The 12,488-nt window shown below is 31.4% G+C and overlaps 1 protein-coding gene across 1 annotated transcript in view; it reads right to left on the minus strand.

Moving 5' to 3' along the window:
- The window catches only part of LOC137398225 (uncharacterized), a 44,673-nt gene extending 33,184 nt beyond the window's left edge, over positions 1–11,489 (minus strand). Inside the window, exons 1-6 of the mRNA XM_068084331.1 lie at positions 11,403–11,489; positions 9,356–9,458; positions 6,686–6,887; positions 3,062–3,202; positions 1,238–1,378; positions 612–752 (exon numbers count right to left, since the gene is read on the minus strand). Coding sequence (XP_067940432.1) covers positions 612–752; positions 1,238–1,378; positions 3,062–3,202; positions 6,686–6,887; positions 9,356–9,458; positions 11,403–11,489 — 815 coding nt within the window. The remainder of the gene's footprint in view (positions 1–611; positions 753–1,237; positions 1,379–3,061; positions 3,203–6,685; positions 6,888–9,355; positions 9,459–11,402) is intronic.
- Between the last annotated feature and the right edge of the window lie 999 nt (positions 11,490–12,488).

Genomic DNA, 12,488 nt, shown 5'->3' on the forward strand with positions numbered 1-12,488 from the left:
TGTAGAAAACTTTGTATAAAACATTGCAGTAGTAAAGACGAAGACAAAATGCAAATACGCTTGAATCCAGTTACTGATAATGCATAACTATGAATACAATTATAGCCAAAGGTGAAAGTTGTAATATATTGTTTAGCTTATTTAAAAATAAAACTAAAAAGTAAAACTACAAACAACATAAACTCTAGATTAGTAACATGTATCTTAGTTTATAACATACCATAAAGTTACTGATTTATTTGTACATTATAACTGTTGTTACAGCGACCAAGCATCAGCCAAAAACTTGTCTTAGTTAATCCGTAATTTTGCACACCAATTGACTTTAGAAGGTAGTTATAGTTAGGTTTCTATCAAGTACTTGCATCATCAAGCTGATTTTTTTGTGATAATTCTAAGTTACATATATACTCATACACTTTTTAAAAGCTAAAGATGGGGAATTCTTAAAACTGCATTTACAAACGATTTCATCAATCCAAACCTCAAAAGATTAGCAGCAGAAACATATCTTTAACAAAGCAGCACAGGTCGGTAAGCATAATAAATTGCACAATTATTGTTGAGACAAAGATAGCCGGAAGAACTATGAGTCTGTAGACGTTACTCACCTTTCTGGTAGAAAGGTTAGCTTGCATCCATAAAGTGTCAAATATGTTAAGTGACTAAAACTGGCGATAACTTCTGGTAGACCAGCTGAAAAGTCGTTTTCTGAAAGGTCAAGCTGTTTCAGTTTAGTCAGATTTGTGAAACTGTAAATCATAAATAAAGACAAAAACTACAAAATATGGAACACTCTAAGAAAATGTTTAGCATGGTTATTGTTAGAGCCATAGAGTAGCAATGAATTATGTTTTATTTCAACAAGTGCATATATGTATGTAAAGATTCTATTCAAAAGGTTTATTGGTAGTTAGCACCAATCAACGCTTTTCACAGTAATAATAATATTAACTGTATGCCTATAATCTTCAGTAATAAATATTTTGCAAGTGTAAAAGAACTTTGTATCAAACATCACAGTAATAAAAATGAAAGCAAAATACAAATGCACCTCAATTCAGCTACTGATAAGGAATAACTATGAGTCCAAATCCAGCAAAGAGTGAAAGTTGCATTCCTTAGATTGTTTGACAAATTTAAAAATATACCGTGAGGTTTATGAAAAGTAGATGACTGGGGATGAGTAAAAGTAGATGATATTGGGAAGAACTATGAGTCTATAGACATTACTCACTTTTCCGGTAGAGAGGTTAGCTTGCATCCATAAAGTGCCAGATATTTTAGATTAATAAATCTGGCAAACACTTCCGGTAGACCAGCAGCAACTTCGTTTTCTGAAAGGTCAAGCTCTTCTATTTTAGTCAGATTTGAGAAACTGTAAATCATAAGTAAAAACAAAAACTACGAAATAAGGAACACTTTAGGGAAATTTTTAGCATGGTTATTGTTGGAGCCAAAAAATAGCAATGGATTACGTTTTATTTCAGCAAGTATCTCAATGCAAATTATCAAAGTTTGTAAATTTCACAAAATGTGTATTGGTAATTAGTACCAGTGGACTCTTTTCACACTAATAATAATATTGGCTATATAAAATATAGGGTTTTTGGTAAATAGGGTTTTAGTCTTTCTGCAATGTAAATGTGAATGTCTTCTGCAAATGTATAAACCATTGCAGTAGTAGAGAAGAAGCCGAAATGCAAATATGCCCGAATCCAGATATTAATAAAGAACTATTATCAATTCAATTATAGCAAAAAATAAAAGTTGCAGTTTTTAATACTTTCATCGCCATCCATGTTCAAATTTAGCTATAGGCCTAATGCCAGCCATTTTACCAAAAATTGCTGACTTTGTTTTATGAAATGTATATAATTTTTTCAACTTCAAACTCTATCTGCAAGCTTTTTTTCATATATTTTGTTTCGCCAACATGTTAACAAATAGTGCTATTCAAAACATTCCATTTTTTTATACTTTGTGCATTGCTAAAGTTATGTGAAGCAACGATTGCTATGAAGTTAAAACGATCTTCTACAATGTTCCTCACTCTCACAAAACTATAACTTTCCCCACCGTCAAATTTAGTGCTTTACTATAATTATCCATGTAATTACTTATATCTGAAGCTGATTCAGCTATAATGTCATCAACATAATTAACTCTCTGTTTTCTAACTCGGGAGGTACTTACGAATGCCATAAAAACACTAAATAGCTCAAACGTAAAAAAAAGTGTTCGTTTTTAAGTCGGAAATTCCCAAGCAGAAATTTAAACTTTTTTGTGAATTACGGCTACGTTTACAAAAAAAGGTTCCAGACAACACTGCCAATACTGTAAGAGTTCTAAAGATTGTTGGTTATGTTGAAACACAAATAATAAAATTATGTTACTAGGCAAATGCTTGGAAATTCACGAAAAATGGGTATGCGACAGTCGACCATAATTACGCATGAATGCGCGTAGGGCAGTAAAAGGGTTGAAGTGTTTGACAAATATAAAGATATACTATAAGGGCTGTAAAAAATAGATGATTGATAGCAAGAAAATCAACTAACAAAAGATGCAAAGTCTATATAAAAGAATTAAACTGAAAGCGTCATTATACACACTAGGTTAGTTACTGAAATCTTAAATTATAACATACCATGAAATTTCTAATTTATTTGTACTTTATAATTGTAGTTACCCTCAGCGACCAGGCATCATCAAAAAGAATCTTTGTAGTAATTTCTGTAATTTTTACACACCAATTGACTTTAGTTGCTAGTTATAGTTAAGTTTCTATCAAGCACATTTAATATCAAACTCAATTTTTTGTGATAATCCTGAGTTACAAACATTTTCTTACACTTTCTACAAGCTAAAATTTGGTAATACACAAAATAGCACTTGCAAAAGATTCCATCAAATAAACCCTTGAAAGATTAGCAACAGAAACACGTTTGTAAGTAAGCAGTAAAGGTCAGTAAGCATAATAAATTGCACAATCATGAAAACCTTTTACTGTTGATACAAAAATAACTGTGAGCATTATCAGCTTGTAGACGTTATTCACCTTTTAGGTAGAGATGTTAGTTTGCATTTCTGAAGCGTCAGCTTTCTTAAGTTATCAAGACTGGCAAACACATCTGGTAGACCATCAGATAAGTCGTTTTCTGAAAGGTCAAGTTCTTCGAGTTGAGTCAGCTTTGAGAAACTGTAATTCATAATTAAAAACAAAAATTAAGAATTATGGAACACTCCAGGAAAGGTTTTGGCATGGTTACTGTTGGAGCCAAAAAGTACCAATGACTTGTGTTCTATTTCAACAAATATGTATATGTATGTCTATGTATATGTATGTATATGTATGTCAAGGTAAATGTAAGACGTCATTATAGTATCTCAATGCATATTATTAAGGTTTGTCAATTTCACAGAAGGTTTCTAGGTAGCTAGCTTCAATTGACTGTTTTCACAGCGATAATATTATTAACTATAGACCTTTAGTCTTTCAGTAGTAAATGGTTTTTGCAAGGGTAAAAACCTTCGTATAAAACATCACAGTAGTAAAGATAAAGACAAAATTCAAATTCGCCTCAATCCAGTTACTGACAAGGAATTACATGTACTATGAGTACAATTCTAGCAAAGAATGACAGTTGTGTTACTTAAATTTAAAAATATACTGTTAGCTTTGTGAAAATTAGATGACCAAAGAGCAAAAAGTGAGTAAATATAAGATTTAAATTTTACATAAAAGAATTAATCTTAAAACAACGCCATCTATTCTGAATTAACAATGGAAGTCTTAAGTTATAACATACGATGAGATTTATAATTTATTTGTAGTTTATAATTGTAGTTACTGACAACGACCAAGCTACAGCAAAATATTTGTTTTAGTAACCGATTTTGCACACTAATAGCCTTTAGTTGCTAGTTATAGTTTTGTTTCTATCAAGCACTTGTAATATCAAGCTGAATTTTCTTTATAGTTTATAGTTAAACATATCTTTATAAATTTTTTACAAAGTGAAGTTTGGTAATTCACAAAACAGCTGTAGCAGATTATTCCATCAAGTAAAACCTCGAAATATTGCAGCCGAACATTTACATCTCTATAAAGGTGTTGAAAGATAAAAACTTGAAAGTTATCAACACAAAAATATTTGTCACAACCCAGTAAAGGGCGGCAAGCACACTATAATGTACAGTCATCAAAAACCTTTCTCTGATGATAAAATGATAACTGGAAGCATTATCAGTTTTTAGATAAAAAGCAAAAAAGACAAACTGATTTCTCCAAAAATCAGTTTGACATGCTGGTTGTTAGCGACAAAAAGTAGCGATAAATTGCGCTCCACTCTGACAAGTATACACATGTATACTATATGTAAAAATAACTTTAAAGAATGTATTTGAATACATATTTTTCAAGGTTTTCAATTTTTACAAAAAGGTTTATTAGCCTTTCTTTAAAGTTTACAAGTCTTTCCTTCATGGAAATCATCAAGCTCATACTTTACATTAATAATAATATAAATTATAGGCCTTTAGTTTATCAGTAAATCCTTTCATAATAACGATAATATAAACTACCCTAGGACACTTATGTATTCGCGTCATCTAACTTTCGCATTTTCGCGGAGTCACCCTCTCGCAAAAATTTCATGAGCGAAACTTAACTATCATAACGAACGAGCGAAAACGCGGAATTAAATAGCTTTGTTCATTGATAGTCCAAGAAACAAATGGTAGCAAGCAATCAAATTGCATTATTGATCTTGGCCACTCAATTCTACCTGTGGTTCACAATTACAAACTAGTCCCCAATTGAAATTTTTTTTCTTACCGGTGAACCGAACCTGAGGAATCTAATTATGTTTGTTCCACTGCATTTATTTTCACATCACTATATTTTCGCACTCAACAGAGCTGCAAAATTAGGTTGCAGCAAAATTTTACTCTGTATACTACTCACGAAACTAAATACTAGCGAAATATAGGTGTCCTAGGGTATACACTTATGAGTAATAGCCGTCATCCGCGTGTATATATAACTTTGAATGAAATGTCGCAGTCGTAAGGACAAAGACAAAATGAAAATATGCTTGACTCCAGTTACCAATCAAAAAATATTATGAATACAGTTATAGCCAAGAGTAAACATTGCAGTAATCTAAAAATGTTTGACAAGTTTAAAAATATGCCATGAAGCTTTAAAAAAATTGGTGATTGATAGCAAAAAAAAATTGTACATCTAAAATAGGATTTGCTCGAACAAAAAAGACGAGATCAAATGTTTATGTTCTAAGATCTTACCAAACTTACCCCTTTGATCCTTTAGAAAATAGAAAATCATACTTAAGTTTTTAATTTAATGACTGTGCAATAACAGTAGTACGTTTGGTCTGTATCGAGGGCTTTTTCCTTTTCCTTATCACTTTCACTCCGTCTATGGTTCATGATTACAATAATATTACAGCAAGGTAATGGAAGCACAAACTTTCAGTGTCAATTTATATTGGTTTATTTTTACGCAGAGAAGTATTTGCAGTAAAACGAATATAATAAAAATTAGTTTTTACGTCAAAAACTAAGAAAAGCAAAAATAATGTTCGCTATACGTTTTAAAAGCAGTGTCTGTTTGACCATCTATGTAACCATCGCCAGGGGTTAAGGTTTGAATCAAAGATGCCTTTCATTAAGACTGCACCTCGTGACATTCGGCACCAATCATTGTCATTAGATATTTACAAATAATCTCTACCTAATGATAATATTCAGCAACTTATTCTCTCATATTTATTGACACCTAGCCAAACCATGTTCTAATGATTATGACAAGATGACAAGTTTTAACCAACATGAGTGAGCTTTCCTTATTTTATTAGACAATCTGAAAGAGCTGACACTAACCTTGATTTTTGCATTATCAATTCAACTTATTGTGATTCCAAACTCATGAACATTTGAACCAAACACGGTTTTTTATAGTTAACGCCAAACAGTTAGTAAAACTGATTTAGTGAGAAATAATGTGGTGCTTATGACACTGACAGTTATGACATTACATGTAATAAACAAAGGGATTTTGAAAAAAGAACAACTGACCCTCATTGCTGTATTTTTTGCTCGCATGAACAAATATTTTTAATGATCGCTATTTAGCCTTAAACTGAGATCCTAATAAAGAAGAAAATTATCAGAAAGCATGAGTTTATTGAAACATTTTGACTGATTGTTTATGCACTGTTTAAAAACTTAAAACCATATGTTGGAAAAAATGGTATGATCACACAAGCATATTTTAAAATTTCACACTGTATGTCAAAATACTCACAACAGATATAAAATTAAATAGAAGTTTAACCTGATTTTTGCTTTGTGATGTTTTTTGTTCTTAAAAAATCAAATACATCTAACAATATTTGGATGATAATAATATACTAGTTAATCAATTTCATATGATGAGTGAATGCATGAAAACAGTGATTATGATGGAATCCATCCTTTGTATCCAAGAACTGATACACAGAATCATTCAGCTCATTGATCTTATTAACTTTTAGAACAATCCTTTCTATAAATCTTTCTGTGATGATTTACTATTTCTTGTCATTTTTGCAAAATTTTCAAACCCACATCAGTTGTCTGAAATATCTATACGCTACTCTGAAAACTGAGAGTCACTTACTCTCTCAGTTGTGATTGGTCATACAGGTCTCGAATAACCAAAACTTTCAGATTTGGAGCGATGTCTTGGAGAGGTGGAATATATTTATGGCATTCCAATTCAACTATGAAGTCACTGCCAATCTTTTCAAGAAGTTCTTTAATGGTAAGCCACCTATCACACCACTCGGGCTTTTCAGAAACTTTGTATCTGATATGATAACCTGTAAAGAATGAGACGTAGAGGAATAAATAATACACTTATACTATACTAATCTCTATAATCTCATTGACATATAAGTTTTCTATAATGCAGTTTAAAATTTAAATAAATATGTCTTTTTGCATCTGAAGTAATTTGCAAAATAAAGCTTTTCAAGGCTTTTAAAATATTAAAGTTCACTCAAAAAAAGAGAACCATACTGACATAAAAGTTTGATGTGATAAAAATTATAGCTCTGTATTTCTAAGCAATGCAAGTTAGCATATTTATTTTTAAATTATAAATTTTAAATTGTAGCTTCCTTGGCTAAAGGACTAAAAAAGATGAAATTATGTTCAGCATAGCAAAGTTGACAGTACTGGTATGCTTCTACCATCTGTTTTAACTTGTCAAGAGGTTTACATAAGATCTTGGGGTAGACAAGCATTTTACCTTTTAAGGTTAGTTTCAAGTAATAAAGATAAATATTATCTATCATACAAGATGTTGGTAATTATAAATTAATTGTTAAATGTAATTTTTACTATAATAAGAGTAGTGTCTGTCTTCCTGGAGGTCAAAAGCGACGCTTGAGCATTAGGAAAAAAATGTTCCTCTGCATGAAAGTCAACCCCTAGGCATTAGATTCAAAGGCAACTTTACTACCAATACAACATCTAGCCGGCTCACTCTTTGAAAAGATAATTCTCTATATACCAAATACTCTCGACAATCTTTTAAAGTCTCTGAGACTGACAGGTGTACTAATAAAAATTGTTTTATCATATGGCTAGCAAGTCTTCCTATAACCTTATTTAATTTCAGATCAATAGAGGAAACATGGCAGAAACATCACATACTGTCAAACCTGTATTTGGATATCATCTTTATTTGAACACAAACCATATTTGAGCGCTACTATGGAAAATGAGTTAAAAAAAATAAAGCGGCACCCTTTAAGTGAACGCCCTTTCTACTTGAACGCCACTTCTATTTGTCCGCCACTATTTGACATTGTTCATTTTTATGAACGCATAATAGCAAGCAATCAGTAGGAAAGTGTCCACAAAACCAAACTACTAATGGCTCAAGTACACCAATAACAATGAAGTTATTCATTGTTTCTGTTCGTATCAACATTTGTTTCTCGACTGCAATACTTTACCGGTTTTTTTTGTCAAAACTCTGAATAGAACACCATAAAATAGGTAGTACCTGTAGCAGTCTAATAGTAGTTTCTGTTTCAACTTGGTCTAGATACTTCAATGTATGAAAAAAATCTTTTTGCAAATTGGGGATGGAATCTGAGCTACTGTGCATTTTCTGACTAAAAATTTGAGACTATTTGGGTTACCCACAGTTTCTCTTTGTTCATGCAAAAATTTTATACATTTATTTTAAAATACATTGCATGAAAGTCTTGCTCTGCTAGAAATTATTTCGGAGCTAATATTGACTAGCTCAGCTGCGCAGAAGAAAAGTTGAGATCAAAAAACACTGAAAGGTAGAAGAGTAATGGTTTCAAACAAAAACAATAATGTGTACATAAAGGAAGATCAATAAAAACACAACTGGCTGAGCAAGGGGCACAAATCTTTTGTTTGAAAAATGCTATTTTTAGTTTGAAAATGTTAGCTTTTTTTCTGAATGCATTATAAACTTGGTTGGTTTATGTCACTTGTTCTTAATGTAGATTTGTAGCATTTAATTGATTATTATTCTATAGCTTAAAATTTGCAGACTTATAACATATTAATGGATAGCAAGAATGCAGTAATGTGAACTCGAATGGATGAATCAACACTTGTAACTAATTTTCTAGCACATATAAAAAGTCAGTTATAGCTGCAAACTGTAGCAAACTTATCAATGAGTATAATAGGTTTTTATGTAACCTTTTTTGAAAATAGTTTGAAGATGAAAATATGCCTTCAAGTTTAGAATAAAATAAAAAACTTGAAACCTCCAACAAATTGCAACGCAGGCTAAAAGATCGTCACAGACTAATTGCAAGCAATAGATAATAACTGGTAGCGAACAACAAGGTGGGGGTAACTTAGCAAGTTTCTACCACTCAAAGGCTTGAAGTTACTCCTTCTGCAGAAAAGGCCATAATATTGATGCACTGGTTTCACCCATAAAAGGGTTAAATTTGTCTTCTCATTATTCTGACAATGTGTTTGAAAAATACAACGCCACCCCTTATTTGAATGTCACCTGTAATAATGCACCACTCTAAAAAAGGGTTAAAAATAAAGCACTGTGGTGTTCAAATAAAGGTATATAGTAGTTGCAAGAGCAACATCGACCTAATGTGACCTTGAGAAAACTATCTCTGCAAGTTGTTGTTGTTCTCTCAACTCAGGCTCACAACTTGTCAATCTTTTGAACTTTGTTACCCTTATATAGCATGAGTTTTAGAAATATATAAAAATAAGAATTATGAAAAACATTCAAAATGCCTTATGATCTATCTGTAAATTTACTAACGTCTGTTTGGATTGGCATCCTCTGCTCTACCTTCTTGTTGATTGTGAAACTGAATTCCGTCAATGCTGTCAGCCATTTTAGTCACTCCATCATCGACGACTTTCTAAGTAAAGAAAATATATAAAAAAGTCTAACAGCAATTATTAAACTAATCTAAGCTCATTATTAAACTGTTGTACTGTAATATAAATTCATAAATATAAAAATATATATATATATAAACATATACATATTTAAACAGTTTTGATAGATGCCTCGCCTTATTTTTACACTCGCCAGCTATATACATTATTTATATATATTTATATATATATATCTAGCTGGCGAGTGTAAAAATAAGGCGAGGCATCTATCAAAACTGTTTAAATATGTATATGTTTATATATATATTTTTTTATATTTATGAATTTTATTTATTTATAATTATATTATATTTATATATTTATATTATATTTAATATTATAACTATATTTATATATAATTTGTAATATAAATTTATATATATATATAGATATATATATAGATATATATATATAGATATATATATATATATATATATTTATCTATAGATATATATATGCATATAAATTGTTTCCTCACCCTGGATACCCCGTTTGGGTGGTAAATTCTGCTCTAACTCGGGTCTCCTACAAGAGACCTGGGAGTTTGAGCACTCGCCTCAAGATCTTAGCTGTTCCCAATAGCGCACTTTGCTGCAACTCACCTGAGTTGATTGTTGTTGGTATTTGGGCAAGCCACATTTCATGCGCCGGTGTTATTGCGCCCAGTGCCCCAATGACTACTGGGATTACAATTGTTCTTACATTCCAGCATTTTTCAATTTCTTCTCCAAGAGGGAGATATTTCTCTACCTTTTCTTTTTCTTTGCTGGCTATATTGTAGTCATTGGGTACTGCTATATCTATTATAGTAGCCCTCTTGTTCTCCTTGTCTACCACCACTATATCTTTTTGGTTTGCTAGGACATGCTTGTCAGTTTGGATGTAGAAGTCTCAGAGGATCTTAGCGCGGTCATTTTCATTGACCTTACCAGGAGTTTCCCACCAGTGTTGTGGTTTATTAAGGCCATACTCATCACATAGACTTCTATACACAATACCTGCGACATGATTATGCCGCTCAGTGTATGCGTTCCCTGCTAGCTGCCTGCATCCACTGATGATGTGTTGGATGGTCTCAGGTGTATCTTTGCACAGTCTGCATCTAGGATCGTCTCTAGTGTGATAGATTTTTGTTTGGAGTTGCCTTGTTGGGAGCACTTGCTCCTGGGCTGCCATGATTAGCGACTCTGTATTGGCCGTTAGGTTTCCTTTGTTCAGCCACATATATGTCTGGTGAAGATCGCCAACCTTAGATATTTGTTGGTGGTAAGCACCAACAAATATCTATGGTATATTTATATATGTATATATATATATATATATATATACATATATAAATATATATATATATTCATATATATATATATATATATATATATATATTTATATATATTTATATATGTATACAAATAAAAGACTGTTTTCTTGTATATTTATATTTACATACATGTATATATAATATATAAGTATATATATTATATATATTATGTATGCGTATATTATATGATATATACAACAAAACTCATGAACTACACATATATATGTTCATTACATGAACTTATGTATATATTGATGCATATATCTATATATATATATATGTGTTTATGTAATATATAGATACATATATATTGTTATATGTATCTATATAACAATATATTATAATACTAATATTATATAACAAAACCTGCGTATTCTTACTCAGAATAGGAATACGCAAGTTTTTACAATCCATTATTGGCAAAAATATTCAGTATGTTCATATATTTCAAGAACAGTGGGGGTGGTGTTAAAATATGTATAACTGAAATAATGCGTTGTTGAATTTTATGTATCTATGCCATAGTTTCAAGAAAGGCATGGTATATTTTACCCAAGCTAACAAATGTTTTCAATGCCTCAACTTGTGGGAATGATATTTTACATACATGTGCACCACAAGCTATGCAGTGTTTTGCATTGTCTAGACTTAGCACAGCTTGATCCACGCCAATACAAGAGTTGCATATGGCCATGTGGCTTTAGTAGGCTTGGTATAAAGCATTTATGATTAGTGAGTATTGAATTACTGCTAATTAGACTATAGTGTCTGTATTTAAATGAAACAAGAAACAATCAATGGAAAACACCTTTACAGTCAAACGTTGAGCTGAGTTTTGCTTAGCAAAAACTTTATCTTTTATTGTAATATTTCTGTAATATGCCAGACTGAACCTTTCAATGTTGTAAATCAATAGATTTAGCAGATATAAGTAGCTGGCATAAATTTTAAACTCAGTACAGCTACTGAATGTCTGAATCTTTACAAATTGTACATCAAAGGGCTTGTAGTGATTTTCTATTGAGTAGTAGTACTAGTGACAGTTATTATTTTATTTTTGAAAATAGTAATGATGTGAACTATAGTAATAGTGATAATCTTTCTGACTTGGAACATGCTTAAGTTGTTACTTTCAGTAGTAGAATAAAAAGTCGAAAAAGTAACTCATTCTCCAATGCAATTGTAGCCATTTTTACAGACATCAGAAGATATAAATCTTATGTCGTTTACTTCTGTATCGAAATATGCTTAGCTAGATATGCTATTGTCAAATATTACATTTTACTAAATATTTCGTTGTCTGACAAAAAATTAATTGGGAAGCAAAAGAGTTAAATTCTGAAGCAGCAATGATAAACATTTATGCTAAAAGGTTTACGCAAGTTGCAGAAAACCTCACCTAGGAACGAACTCTTTTGCTATGTTAGCGTTGATGAATATCCAGGCTAGTGACATCATGTAGACCACAGGCTATGCTTGTTTGATCATTCCAGGAAGAACTACAATTGCAAATACTGTGCTACTGAGATGGCTATGCAAAAAATGTTTGTCAAATTCTGCTGGTGCATGATTTCATTTGGCTTATATTGAGTGAGCATGCCACGTGATGAAGTAAAAGAGGATTTTCACTGTTTTTTTTTTGTTGACCACCTTGCGCCACTTTGAGTTTAGTAGCCAAACAATAAAGTGAAAT

This window comes from Watersipora subatra, chromosome 6, assembly GCF_963576615.1.
Source record: "Watersipora subatra chromosome 6, tzWatSuba1.1, whole genome shotgun sequence".
Taxonomy (NCBI): domain Eukaryota; kingdom Metazoa; phylum Bryozoa; class Gymnolaemata; order Cheilostomatida; family Watersiporidae; genus Watersipora; species Watersipora subatra.